Raw genomic sequence first — 11,875 nt, 5'->3', positions numbered from 1 at the left:
ACTAATGATCTTTTGGGGTGACAGAAATTTAACGTGTGACCTATAACTAGTTAGGCTGTAGATTATTTATGTAACCCTTTAAGTAAATTAATTCATAGACCGTCTATGTATGTAAACGTGATAGACCATTTTGATGAAAACATGCTGCAAATATGATGGAACAGGAACCATTTTCAGGTAATATTCAATGAATGTAGGACACAAGGAGGAAAATTTGATTTGAGTAGCCAATTTATTTTTCAGAAATAGCATTGCAAAGTGAGAAAGAATCCAAAGAGTATCTTGGGATCTGTCAGGTTGATCTTTCAACTTCCCAACAGTTTGTTTCTCATTTTCTGCTTCAGACCATGCTGTAACCCTTACACAGCCTATGCAACTGGAGCAAATCCAATCTGGCTGTTGCCAAAGTCGTACACTGAATAATACTGCCTCAGGAACACATCTCCCAGGATCCAGAGTGGGTCTCCATTGGAAGCGGGCAAACTGATGTCCAGGAAGTTGGCATAGCAATATCCATTCTCCTGCAATATTAATACAAACATGTAGTTATGAGCTATCTAACAAACTGCAGCATGAGACAAATATTAGAATATTTATGTCTTACATACAGTATATTAGTATGCAACCCTCATCTGGGCCACTTTGTAAGCAGTTGGCAAGAATAACCCTAGTATAGGTGGTTTAATAAATTGTTGGCTTTACCGGTGGCATGTGTCCTGCCTTGGTAAGTTGGTAATCCTTACCATCCCATTTGAAAAAGTTTTAAAAAATGTGAAGGCACTTGGGTGCCTTTCTCCTACTCAACACACAACGTTGCTCGGCCCAGTAGTGCATTTGGCTCTATACAGTTGGGCATTGCTGCACATAATGAATGAAGTACAGTGAAATGAGATCCCAGATAAAGTATCTGCCACACTAGGAGCCTGATCCAATTCAATTTTTCTCCTGAGTTTTCTCCTAGGTGATATTTTCACATCTTATCAAGAAAATGCCTTTAAGCCACCAGCAAGCAGGGAAATATTGATAATAATTCTGACAATTCTTTTTCACTTACTTCACTTACTTTTTGGTACTTTTTCAATTACAGAGTGCTATAAAGTTATTTTAATCAGGTGAAAATTATCTTCTAGGAGAAAGCTTAGGATGAAATGTGAATTGGATCGAGCCCTAAATCGATTATGCAGTTGCTTGTATGTTCTGTTGTGGGGAAAGGTCAGCTCATCAAACAATCTTTTGTGCAGCAATGTTCACCATGCAATCCAAAACATCTACTCAGTTACTGTTGTGATTACAAAAAACAGCATTTTTCTCCATGCACTTAGCTGTGAATGAAACACTTGGGTCTGGTAAGCTAATAAGCCATGCCAGGACATATTGAGTGGACTGAATCATTTGTTTTCATTTGGGTGAACACTATCACTGAATTTTGCTTTATAAGAATTATAAGAAAATGTCATGTAAGTAAGACAATAAATACCTGAATGATGTAAGCTGATGGAGACAGTGGGAAGGAAACGCCATTGATGGTGAAGCTAAGAGTTGGCAGGCTCTGCAGGTTGTTGCAGTTCACTGGGTACTGGAAAAGATAAAAGATACAACACAAATACAAATACAATAGATAAGAGTTCCTGGTAATAAATGATTAATACAGAAACACATACATGACAAACTCTAGCCTGCAGGCCTAATTTGGCCCGCAGAGCCATCAAATTTGGCCCAAAAGTGGTTTCCCCACTTTGCATTATGTTTCGCCCACTCTACACCACCAGGCAAGCCATATTGGGGTGAAGCCCTAGATCACCAAGGAAGCCATAAGGAGTTGAGCACTAGACACTAGGGAGCTGTATAGAAAAACTGTATAGGGGAGGAAGGAGTGCCACTAGACAGCAGGGAACTGTGTAAGGGATGGAGTAGGACCATTATGCTGGGTACACACGTTAAGTTTTTTCGTGCGATTTTGAGACCCGACTCCACACTCGATTCTGCGCTCAATTCTCTTATCTTCATTCTTTTCTTTTTCCTATCTTTTTCCATTCACCGTTATGAGAAATTGAGCGAAGAAACGATCGGGAGCAATATCGGACATGACGCATTTTATCTATCTGATCCTTCTATCGCATGGAAAATCGTATCTTGTGTACCCAGCATTAGACAACAAGGAACTTTTTAAAGAAGGGAGCTGGCCACTGACTTGGCCCGTGACTTGGTCCCAGTGTTCAATATTGGCTCATTTTGTATTTGACCTTGACACCCTGGTAGCATATACAGTATATATATATATATATATATATATATATATATATATATATATATATATATATATATATATATATATATATATATAAATTATTGCATTGTAGAGATATTTGTTTGTAGTATTCCCTCCCTGTAATTACTTATTTTCAAAGTAAACAGATGCAAATTAAATGGCAAAATCCACATTTGTTATAAAATTGCCATGACTATAGACTGGGGATGTACCGATGTGGGTTGTTTATAATTTATTATTATTCAAATGATCTTTGTATTTCAGTATGGGGCTAGCCAACTACCATTTTGTCTTCAGAAAACAGAAGATATTTGCAAGTATTTATCTTCACCCATTACTTCAACATAGTGAGTGGGTATACAAATCATTACTTTATATCCTGGAAAAGTCAGGTTTTTACCCAGGTCTGCTGGTTTATAGCACGCCTATAGCATATTAATTGTACAGATCCTTATGAGCCAACTTACAGACAGCTCGTTCAGGCTGTTTTGGCCACTAGCAGTGCATGTTGTAGACAAATATGTCACAAAAAGTGGTGCTATGCTAGGTACACACTATGAGATTTTCTGGCTGATTTACTGTCAGCTCTATTTTTTCCAACATGTCCGATTTGATTTCCAACCGATTTCTGAGCATTTTCCAATCGATTTCCTATTTAAGTGAATAGAAAACAGTCGGAAATCGATCGGAAAATGATGGGAAATCAGATCGGACATGTTGGAAATAATCGATCTGACAGTAAATATGCCAGAAAATCCCATAGTGTGTACAAGTTACACAGAGGTGTTGTAAAGAATTTCCAGAATTGACAGTAAACTCAATTTACACATTTTTCTGTAGCCATGGCAACTCTGTTTGTAGTGCAGACTGTCCACAAAGACCCATCGTGCTGTATGACTAATTGGCAGCAGGGGGCAGAAACTCATTTTCATAATTTGCACTATAGCATTGACTAGGATCATACATTGACTACCTGTCTAGCATGAGATCTGTAATGAACCATTTGCAATATATAGAACTTAATTAGAAAGTTTCTGTGCTCCCAACAAAAGTGAAATTTCCCTTATAGAAAAATGTAGGATTGTTAATTGAGGTATATTCAAACAATTCCTAACTGACGCGTCTGTTGCATTGAGAATCATCTGTGTGATAAAGACCTTACACAAAATCGTATTTCTTCTTGCCCTTACAGTTGGTTTAAGCATGAAAAAATTACATGACATTCTGACAGTATTTTACACTACTTGCTAATCATACAACAAACACATGGATGAGTATTGTGAATATCTGCTTACTCCATTCTGAGACTGAATGCCAAGGTATGGCAGCAGCTGTTGCATGTATGTAGAGGGGATGTTGAGCTGGGTGGTTCCAGTATCTACAATGGCCTGACAACCATTGCTGCACCAGCCAGTAGCTTGACCATTAATTGAAAATCTATACAAATAGAAATAACACTTCAGTTAAATAGTAAACACATTTGGATCTGGGGTACCAGCAAGCAAGAAAATACTCAGAATAATTTTGATAGTACTTTTCCACTTACTTTTTGGTAATTTTTTAATTGCAGTGCTGAAAAGTTATTTTAAACAACTAAAAAAGAAAAATGTTCCCCTACTAGAATACTTAGGAGGAAAAGTAAATTGGATTGAGCCCATTAGCTAATAATATAAAACAATTTGTTGGGCCCGGATCTGACTCTCATGAAATTCCAAATTGTAACGCTGGTTTATTAATAATAGACGAGCAGAGTCTAATGTGTTGTAGTTAAAACAGACTTTTTTGATGGGAAAAAGTATTGTTCATGATAAATTTGGTCCACTGTCTACTTCTCCTGTTGAGCGGTTAGCCTGGGTATAATGGTCTCACCCAAAACAGAAAGCACCCTGCTTCTCCTCCTCTTTCCCATTCCACAGTACTTTCCCATTCCTCATTCCCATTCTACAGAAAAGTACATGCCCCTTGGCTAGTGTTGGGCGAACAGTGTTCGCCACTGTTCGGGTTCTGCAGAACATCACCCTGTTCGGGTGATGTTCGAGTTCGGCCGAACACCTGACGGTGCTCGGCCAAACCGTTCGGCCACATGGCCGAACTAAGAGCGCATGGCCGAACGTTCCCCGAACGTTCGGCTAGCGCTGTGATTGGCCGAACGGGTCACGTGGTTTGGACCCGAACGCGCTCTGATTGGCCGAACTGTCACGTGGTTCGGGTAAATAAATACCCGAACCACGTCATATCTCCGCCATTTGTCTTTGGGTTTAGCTTTGGGTAGGCAGGCAGGGTAGTTCGCGCTCCAGCCACGCTAGCCAGGGTCCCCCCTGTCATTGTGTCGCTGCTGGGAACAGTAGTACACCGCTCGCTCAGCCACACTATATAGCATTCTGTTTACTGCCACTCTGTGTACCTCGCTCAGCCACATTATATAGCATTCTGTTCACTGTTCTGTGTCTGCTGGGAATAGTGGTACACCGCTCGCTCAGCCACACTATATAGCATTCTGTTTACTGTTCTGTGTCTGCTGGGAATAGTGGTACACCGCTCGCTCAGCCACACTATATAGCATTCTGTTTACTGTTCTGTGTCTGCTGGGAATAGTGGTACACCGCTCGCTCAGCCACACTATATAGCATTCTGTTTACTGTTCTGTGTCTGCTGGGAATAGTGGTACACCGCTCGCTCAGCCACACTATATAGCATTCTGTTCACTGTTCTGTGTCTGCTGGGAATAGTGGTACACCGCTCGCTCAGCCACACTATATAGCATTCTGTTTACTGTTCTGTGTCTGCTGGGAATAGTGGTACACCGCTCGCTCAGCCACACTATATAGCATTCTGTTTACTGTTCTGTGTCTGCTGGGAATAGTAGTACACCGCTCGCTCAGCCACACTATATAGCATTCTGTTTACTGCCACTCTGTGTACCTCGCTCAGCCACATTATATAGCATTCTGTTCACTGTTCTGTGTCTGCTGGGAATAGTGGTACACCGCTCGCTCAGCCACACTATATAGCATTCTGTTTACTGTTCTGTGTCTGCTGGGAATAGTGGTACACCACTCGCTCAGCCACACTATATAGCATTCTGTTTACTGCCACTCTGTGTACCTCGCTCAGCCACATTATATAGCATTCTGTTCACTGTTCTGTGTCTGCTGGGAATAGTGGTACACCGCTCGCTCAGCCACACTATATAGCATTCTGTTTACTGCTCTGTGTCTGCTGGGAATAGTGGTACACCGCTCGCTCAGCCACACTATATAGCATTCTGTTTACTGTTCTGTGTCTGCTGGGAATAGTGGTACACCGCTCGCTCAGCCACACTATATAGCATTCTGTTTACTGTTCTGTGTCTGCTGGGAATAGTAGTACACCGCTCACCCGCCACTGTATAGCATTGTGCTCTGTGTCGCTGCTGGGAATAGTGGTACACCGCTCACCCGTCACTGTATAGCATTGTGCTCTGTGTCGCTGCTGGGAATAGTGGTACTGTATAGCATTTCTGTACTGCCACTGTACTGCTGCCAGTCAGCGTGTACTGTAAGGATAAGTGAAATGAGGAAGAAATCCGGTGAAAGAGGGAGGGGCAAGGGAAGAGGTGTTTCCCCTGACGGTTCACGTACAGGCCACAGGGGAGCACCCAAGAAAACCCACTCAATACCGCCCATGTTGTCCAGGACAACAACCCTCACAAATCCAAAAGAACAGGACCAGATAATTACTTGGATGACCTCTCAAGCGTCCAGCAGTGGGTTAAGCAGCACCAGCACATCACGCACGAGGTCCGAGTCCTCAGCCAGTTACAAGGAGCCAGTGGGCACAAAGCTGACACAACCGGCAGCGACACCACGCACACAACTGCCAGATAACCAGTCCGATGAATTACCTCAGGACACAATGGGGTATTCGCAGGAGCTATTCCCAGCCCAACAAACTTCCACCTTTCAAAGGTCAATGGAGGAACAGCCAGAAATGTTGTGCCTGGATTCACAACCGTTAACTGTGGGAAATGCACCGCGCACTGAAATACAAGGCGAGTCCGAGGAGGACTCGGAAACCCAAATCCCAGAGCAATTTGGGCAGGAGGGGTTGCAATTGCAGGAGGTCGGCCGACAAGATCTGGAAGACGACGTTGGAGTGTGCTGCGCAGAGGTTGTTGTGGGGAGCTCTACTCCACGGCGGCGGCCCACAATGACATATGACGAGTTTGAGGAGATGGAAGAGGAGGGTATGGACAATGTGGACAGAGACCCAGATTTTGTTTGTGAATGAGAACATCGCCGTCGTAGCAGCAGCACAGATGAGTCTGTTGAAGAACCCACTGCTGCACGAGTTCGCCTTGTGCCACAAGGTAGGCGGCGCGCAATTTCAGGCACCACAAGCGTGGAAGTTCAAGTGAGAGGCAAAAGAGGAGCAAACAGAAATCGCCAGCAAGGAGGCAGGTGCTCCAAAGTCTGGGCTTTCTTTGAAGACTGCACTGAGGATGTTACCATGGCGATTTGCAAGGTGTGCAAGACCCGCCTGAGCAGGGGGAAAAGTATTAACAACCTCTCCACCACCAGCATGAGCCGTCACATGCTATCCAAACATCCCACTCTGTGGGCAAACGCGTCAGGACAGGGTACCAGCAACAACACTGCCTCCCTTGGGTTCACCAGACTCACCACCAGACCCGCCTCAGCAGCAGCAGTAGCCCAGCCATTGCGTGGTTCACAACATTCACAAACATCAGACGACGCTGACACTGTCACTTTCCGGAGTAGTGCTCTTGAGGTCTCCCAGTGTTCATCAAACACAACAACCAACAGCCCTTCCGTGTGCAGCGCTACGGTTCAGTTGTCTGTGTCGGAGATGTTTGAGCGCAAGAGGAAATTGCCAGCAAATGACCCCCGGGCCGTGGCAGTAACAGCCAGCATAGCCAAGCTTCTGGCCTGCGAAATGCTGCCATATCGAGTAGTGGAGACAAACAGCTTCAAGGGCATGATGTCAGTGGCCATCCCACGTTACGTGGTTCCCAGCCGCTACCACTTTGCGCGCTCTGCAGTGCCTGAGTTGCATGAGCACGTGGTCAGCAAAATAACCCGAAGCTTGAAGAATGCCGTTGCCTGTAAGGTTCACCTCACCACTGACACCTGGACGAGTGCGTTCGGCCAGGGTCGATACATCTCCCTTACCGCGCACTGGGTGAACCTTGTGGAGCCTGGCAGCGATTCCTCACCTGCTACGGCACGGGTGTTGCCCACGCCACAAACAGCTGCACCGCCGTCCCTCCCACTGGATAACAACAGCAGCACCTACCTCTCTGACTCCTTCTCCTCCAACGCATCTCAAAGCTGTACCTCATCAGGAAACGCTAACCCAGCAGCAGTAGGATCGTGGAAGCAGTGCAGCACAGCTGTTGGCATGCGTCAGCAAGCGTTGCTGAAGCTAATCTGCCTTGGGGATAAGCAGCACACAGGGGAGGAAATTTGGAGGGGAATAAAGGAACAGACGGATTTGTGGCTGGCACCGCTGGACCTGAAACCGGGCATGGTTGTGTGTGATAATGGGAGTAATCTCATTCGCGTTTTAAGGTTGGCTAAGCTGACACACATCCCTTGCCTGGCGCACGTGATGAACCTAGTAGTTCAGCGGTTCCTGAGGACATACCCAGGCGTGGACGATCTTCTGTTGAAGGTGCGTTGAGTGGCCAAACATTGTAGAAATTCCAGTACTGCTTCGGGGGCACTCGCCAAGATGCAGGAGCGCTTCAATCTCCCCCACCATCGCTTGCTGTGTGATGTCCCTACGCGCTGGAATTCTACGCTGCACATGCTAGCCCGCTTTTGCGAGCAGAAGAGTGCAGTGGTCCAGTACATGACGGCGCAGTACCGAGGCGCATCCGGCCAGCTGCCAAGCTTCTGTGGATCCGATTGGGCCAACATGTTGGACCTCTGCCAAGTCCTCCAAAATTTTGAGCAATCCACGTTGCTTGTGAGCAGTGACAACTCTTCAGTCAGCATTACCATACCACTGCTGTGTTTACTGAAGAGGTCGATGTTAAAAATCAAGGAAACAGCTGTCATGATGCAACTGGGGGAATCTGAAGGAGAAAACGATCAGCGTGATGGTACCAACATCAGGCCATCCGCCTCAGGGAACGCTGGCCCCAGCAGCTATGACGAAGAAGAGGAGGAGGAACAGCTGGAGTTGGAGCAGGAATTTCATGCCACCACTGACGAGGGCCAGAGCGGTGCACGTTGGACTTCCACAATTCAACGCGAATGGTCAGCAGAAGCAGACCAGGAGGAAGGTGACGACTATGATGCATCACAACAACTATCACAACGCTCACAAGAGGATGATGAGGATTCTGGTAGGACTCTGGCACACATGGCTCAATTCATGCTAGACTGCATTGAACGTGACCCACGCATTGTGCGCATTCTGGACAACACCAATTACTGGGTTTATACCCTTCTGGATCCACGGTACAAACACAATGTTCCAAAACTGCTTGAAGAAAGAGTCAGACAGGTCAAAATGGAAGAATACCAGCAGGCCCTTGTGGAGACTTTAGAGAGGAGATTGACATCCTCCCCCTCCTCTAGCCAGTTGTACGCAGACAGACTGACTTCCGCAAACCCAGGACGACCAGGAGGGCAGCAAACAACGCAAGCCACAGCTAGTACCCAAAAGGGAACGGTATCGGCAGTGTCCTTGGAGTGGGAAAATTTTCTGACACCCATGCAGCAGCAGCCCACTGAACAGCAAGCGTGCAGATCCACCTCCAACACCGATCGCCTGGAGAAGATGGTCAAGGACTACATGTCAGATGACGTAGCTGTGTCGAACAATCCATCTGCACCCTTCAACTATTGGGTATCGAAGCTAGACACCTGGCACGAACTGGCAATGTACGCAATAGAGGTGCTGGCTTGCTCGGCAGCCAGCGTTATGTCGGAACGCTGTTTCAGTGCTGCCGGAGGCATCGTCACAGATCGGCGTATCCGCCTCTCTACAGAAAATGCAGACCGTCTGACTCAAATTAAAATGAATCAATCCTGGATTGGAAATCACTACGCAACACTCCAGGACCCCAACCAAGTAACATGACCAATGAACATCTGGGATGGTGTAGCGTTTCCGGTCCCTGTTTATTGAACCTCTCATCTGTATTACATTTATGACTGCATGGCGGCAAAAAGCATTGCTGCTATATCCGCACGCTTTTTGTCCTCATGCAAGGCCTGGGTTGTTGTGTCTCAAAAACCGTGGCCTTCTCCTCCTGCGCCTGCTCCTGTTCCATCACGTCTGCTGCTGCTGGGTTAGCGTTGCCGCGTGGTCCCTGTTTATTGAACCACTTATCTTTATTACATTTATGACTGCATGGCGGTACAAAGCATGCTATCCGCACGCTTCTTGCCCTCATGCAAGGCCTGGGTTGTTGTGTCTCACAAAGCGTGGCCTTCTCCTCCTGCGCCTCCTCCTGTTTCATCACGTCTGCTGCTGCTGGGTTAGCGTTGCCGCGTGGTCCCTGTTTATTGAACCACTTATCTTTATTACATTTATGACTGCATGGCGGTAAAAAGCATGCTATCCGCACGCTTTTTGTCCTCATGCAAGGCCTGGGTTGTTGTGTCTCACAAAGCGTGGCCTTCTCCTCCTGCGCCTCCTCCTGTTCCATCACGTGTGCTGCTGCTGCTGGGTTAGCGTTGCCGGTCCCTGTTTATGGAACCTCTTATCTTTATTACATTTATGACTGAATGGCGGTACAAAGCATGCTATCTGCACGCTTCTTGCCCTCATGCAAGGCCGGGGTTGTTGTGTCTCACAAAGCGTGGCCTTCTCCTCCTGCGCTTCCTCCTGTTCCATCACGTGTGCTGCTGCTGGGTTAGCGTTACCGGTCCCTTTTCCTGGAACCTCTTATATGTATTACATTTATGACTGCATGCCGACAAAAAACATGTTACCTGTGCAAAGAAAACAGACATTTCCCGCATTTAAAAGACAGTTTTCCCTTTGAAACTTTAAAATCTATTTTCTCAAAAACTATAAGCTCTTTTTGCTAATTTTTTTTTCCTCTTGTACCCACTCCCAAGGTTCACATACCCTGTAAATTTGGGGTATGTAGCATGTAAGGAGGCTTTACAAACCACAAAAGTTCGGGTCCCCATTGACTTCCATTATGTTCGGAGTTCGGGTCGAACACCCGAACATCGCGGCCATGTTCGGCCTGTTCGGCCCGAACCCGAACATCTAGATGTTCGCCCAACACTACCCTTGGCCCAGCCAAACTTTCATGACAGTCACACGCTTCCAGACAGTCTGACATCTAAAATGATTATTCGTGATCACATCAGCCATCAAACACTAAAGTCATTATTGGACATAAATGTGAAATCAGGCTGACGTGTTTACTATTTGCAATGAATAACAAAATATATAATTTTGTATAAATTGTGCTATAATGTTGAAGGTGATGAGGTGGCACTGATGCGACCTTGCGCCCTCAGGTGTCGGGCAGAGGAGCCACCTGCCCATCACCGGCATAAGAAGAGGCAAAAGAATAAACGTTTTGCTCTATGTACAGTTATCCAGGAGGGAATATTTTTTTGTACAGTAGTTTAGCTACATTAACCACTTGAGGACCGCAGTGTTAAACCCCCCTAAAGACCAGGCCATTTTTCTAGAAATAGGCCACAGCAGCTTTAAGGCCACACTGCAGGGCCACACATGTCAGCACACAAGTGATTCCCCCCCCCCCTTTTTTTTCTCCCCAGCGACAGAGCTTTCAGCAGGTGGGGTCTGATCACCTCAAGATTGTTTGTTTATTTACTGTAAATATTTGTTTTATTACTTTTTTAATAAATGTGCCTATTCTTTTATCCCCCTCTGCCCCGCCAGCCAATTCCCTGTGATCAGCTGTCATTGGCTTCAGCCTATGACAGCCGATCACTTCCTGCACAACAGAGGGGACAGCCGCGTCGCACGACTGTCCCCAGTATAGCTCTGCCTTACATCGCAGCGCTGTACAGCAATAAAAGACGGCGGTTTTGCTGTCTAACGATCACCGCTGGGAGACTGATGGTGGAGCGGATCTCCACCATCAGAGCGCGGATGCGCGTGCATGGAAACGCACGATCGCCCGCAAACTACACCCCAAGGACCTTACGCCGATCGGCATTAGGCGGAAGTTAAATATGTGAGCTCTCAAAATCCACAGGTCACATTGTAAAACAAACAAATAAACAAGTTAATGATAAAAACTCACTCCTGAAGAGCCACCTGCCAGTAGAGATCTTGTGAAAGTGGTGCCCAGGAGATCTGGCCAGAGTAAAGGCTGGTATCCACGCCTCCAAAAATAACCTCACCTGATTGGCTACAGTAAAAAAAAAAACAGAACATTAAGAAAAGTCAGACGATCCTTGTTTAAAAGCCACCCTACTAAACAGCAACACTGAGTGTAATTCTCCTTCTTAAAACTGAAGGTATGTGCGATAATGTAGCTTTAAGTGAGCAAATGTGGTTTCCCATAATGCATCACTCCTGAATATGCAAATTATCTCTTGCCCCTGAAGCCAGGCTCACATCCAGAAAAACTGGTGCATAGCAAGAGCAACTCTATAG

At 45.9% G+C, this 11,875-nt stretch overlaps 1 protein-coding gene across 2 annotated transcripts in view; it reads right to left on the bottom strand.

Moving 5' to 3' along the window:
* Positions 1 to 213: 213 nt before the first annotated feature.
* LOC137546725 (gastricsin-like) overlaps positions 214 to 11,875 on the bottom strand; it is a 37,894-nt gene continuing 26,232 nt past the window's right edge. For both annotated transcript variants that reach the window (XM_068269498.1, XM_068269497.1), the window contains exons 6-9: positions 11,520 to 11,627; positions 3,565 to 3,706; positions 1,478 to 1,576; positions 214 to 521 (exon numbers count right to left, since the gene is read on the bottom strand). In XM_068269498.1, coding sequence (XP_068125599.1) covers positions 369 to 521; positions 1,478 to 1,576; positions 3,565 to 3,706; positions 11,520 to 11,627 — 502 coding nt within the window. In that variant the 3' untranslated portion in view covers positions 214 to 368. The remainder of the gene's footprint in view (positions 522 to 1,477; positions 1,577 to 3,564; positions 3,707 to 11,519; positions 11,628 to 11,875) is intronic.

The sequence above is a fragment of the Hyperolius riggenbachi genome, chromosome 2 (genome assembly GCF_040937935.1).
Source record: "Hyperolius riggenbachi isolate aHypRig1 chromosome 2, aHypRig1.pri, whole genome shotgun sequence".
Classification (NCBI taxonomy): Eukaryota; Metazoa; Chordata; class Amphibia; order Anura; family Hyperoliidae; genus Hyperolius; species Hyperolius riggenbachi.
This window is presented reverse-complemented; position numbering and strand designations above follow the sequence as displayed.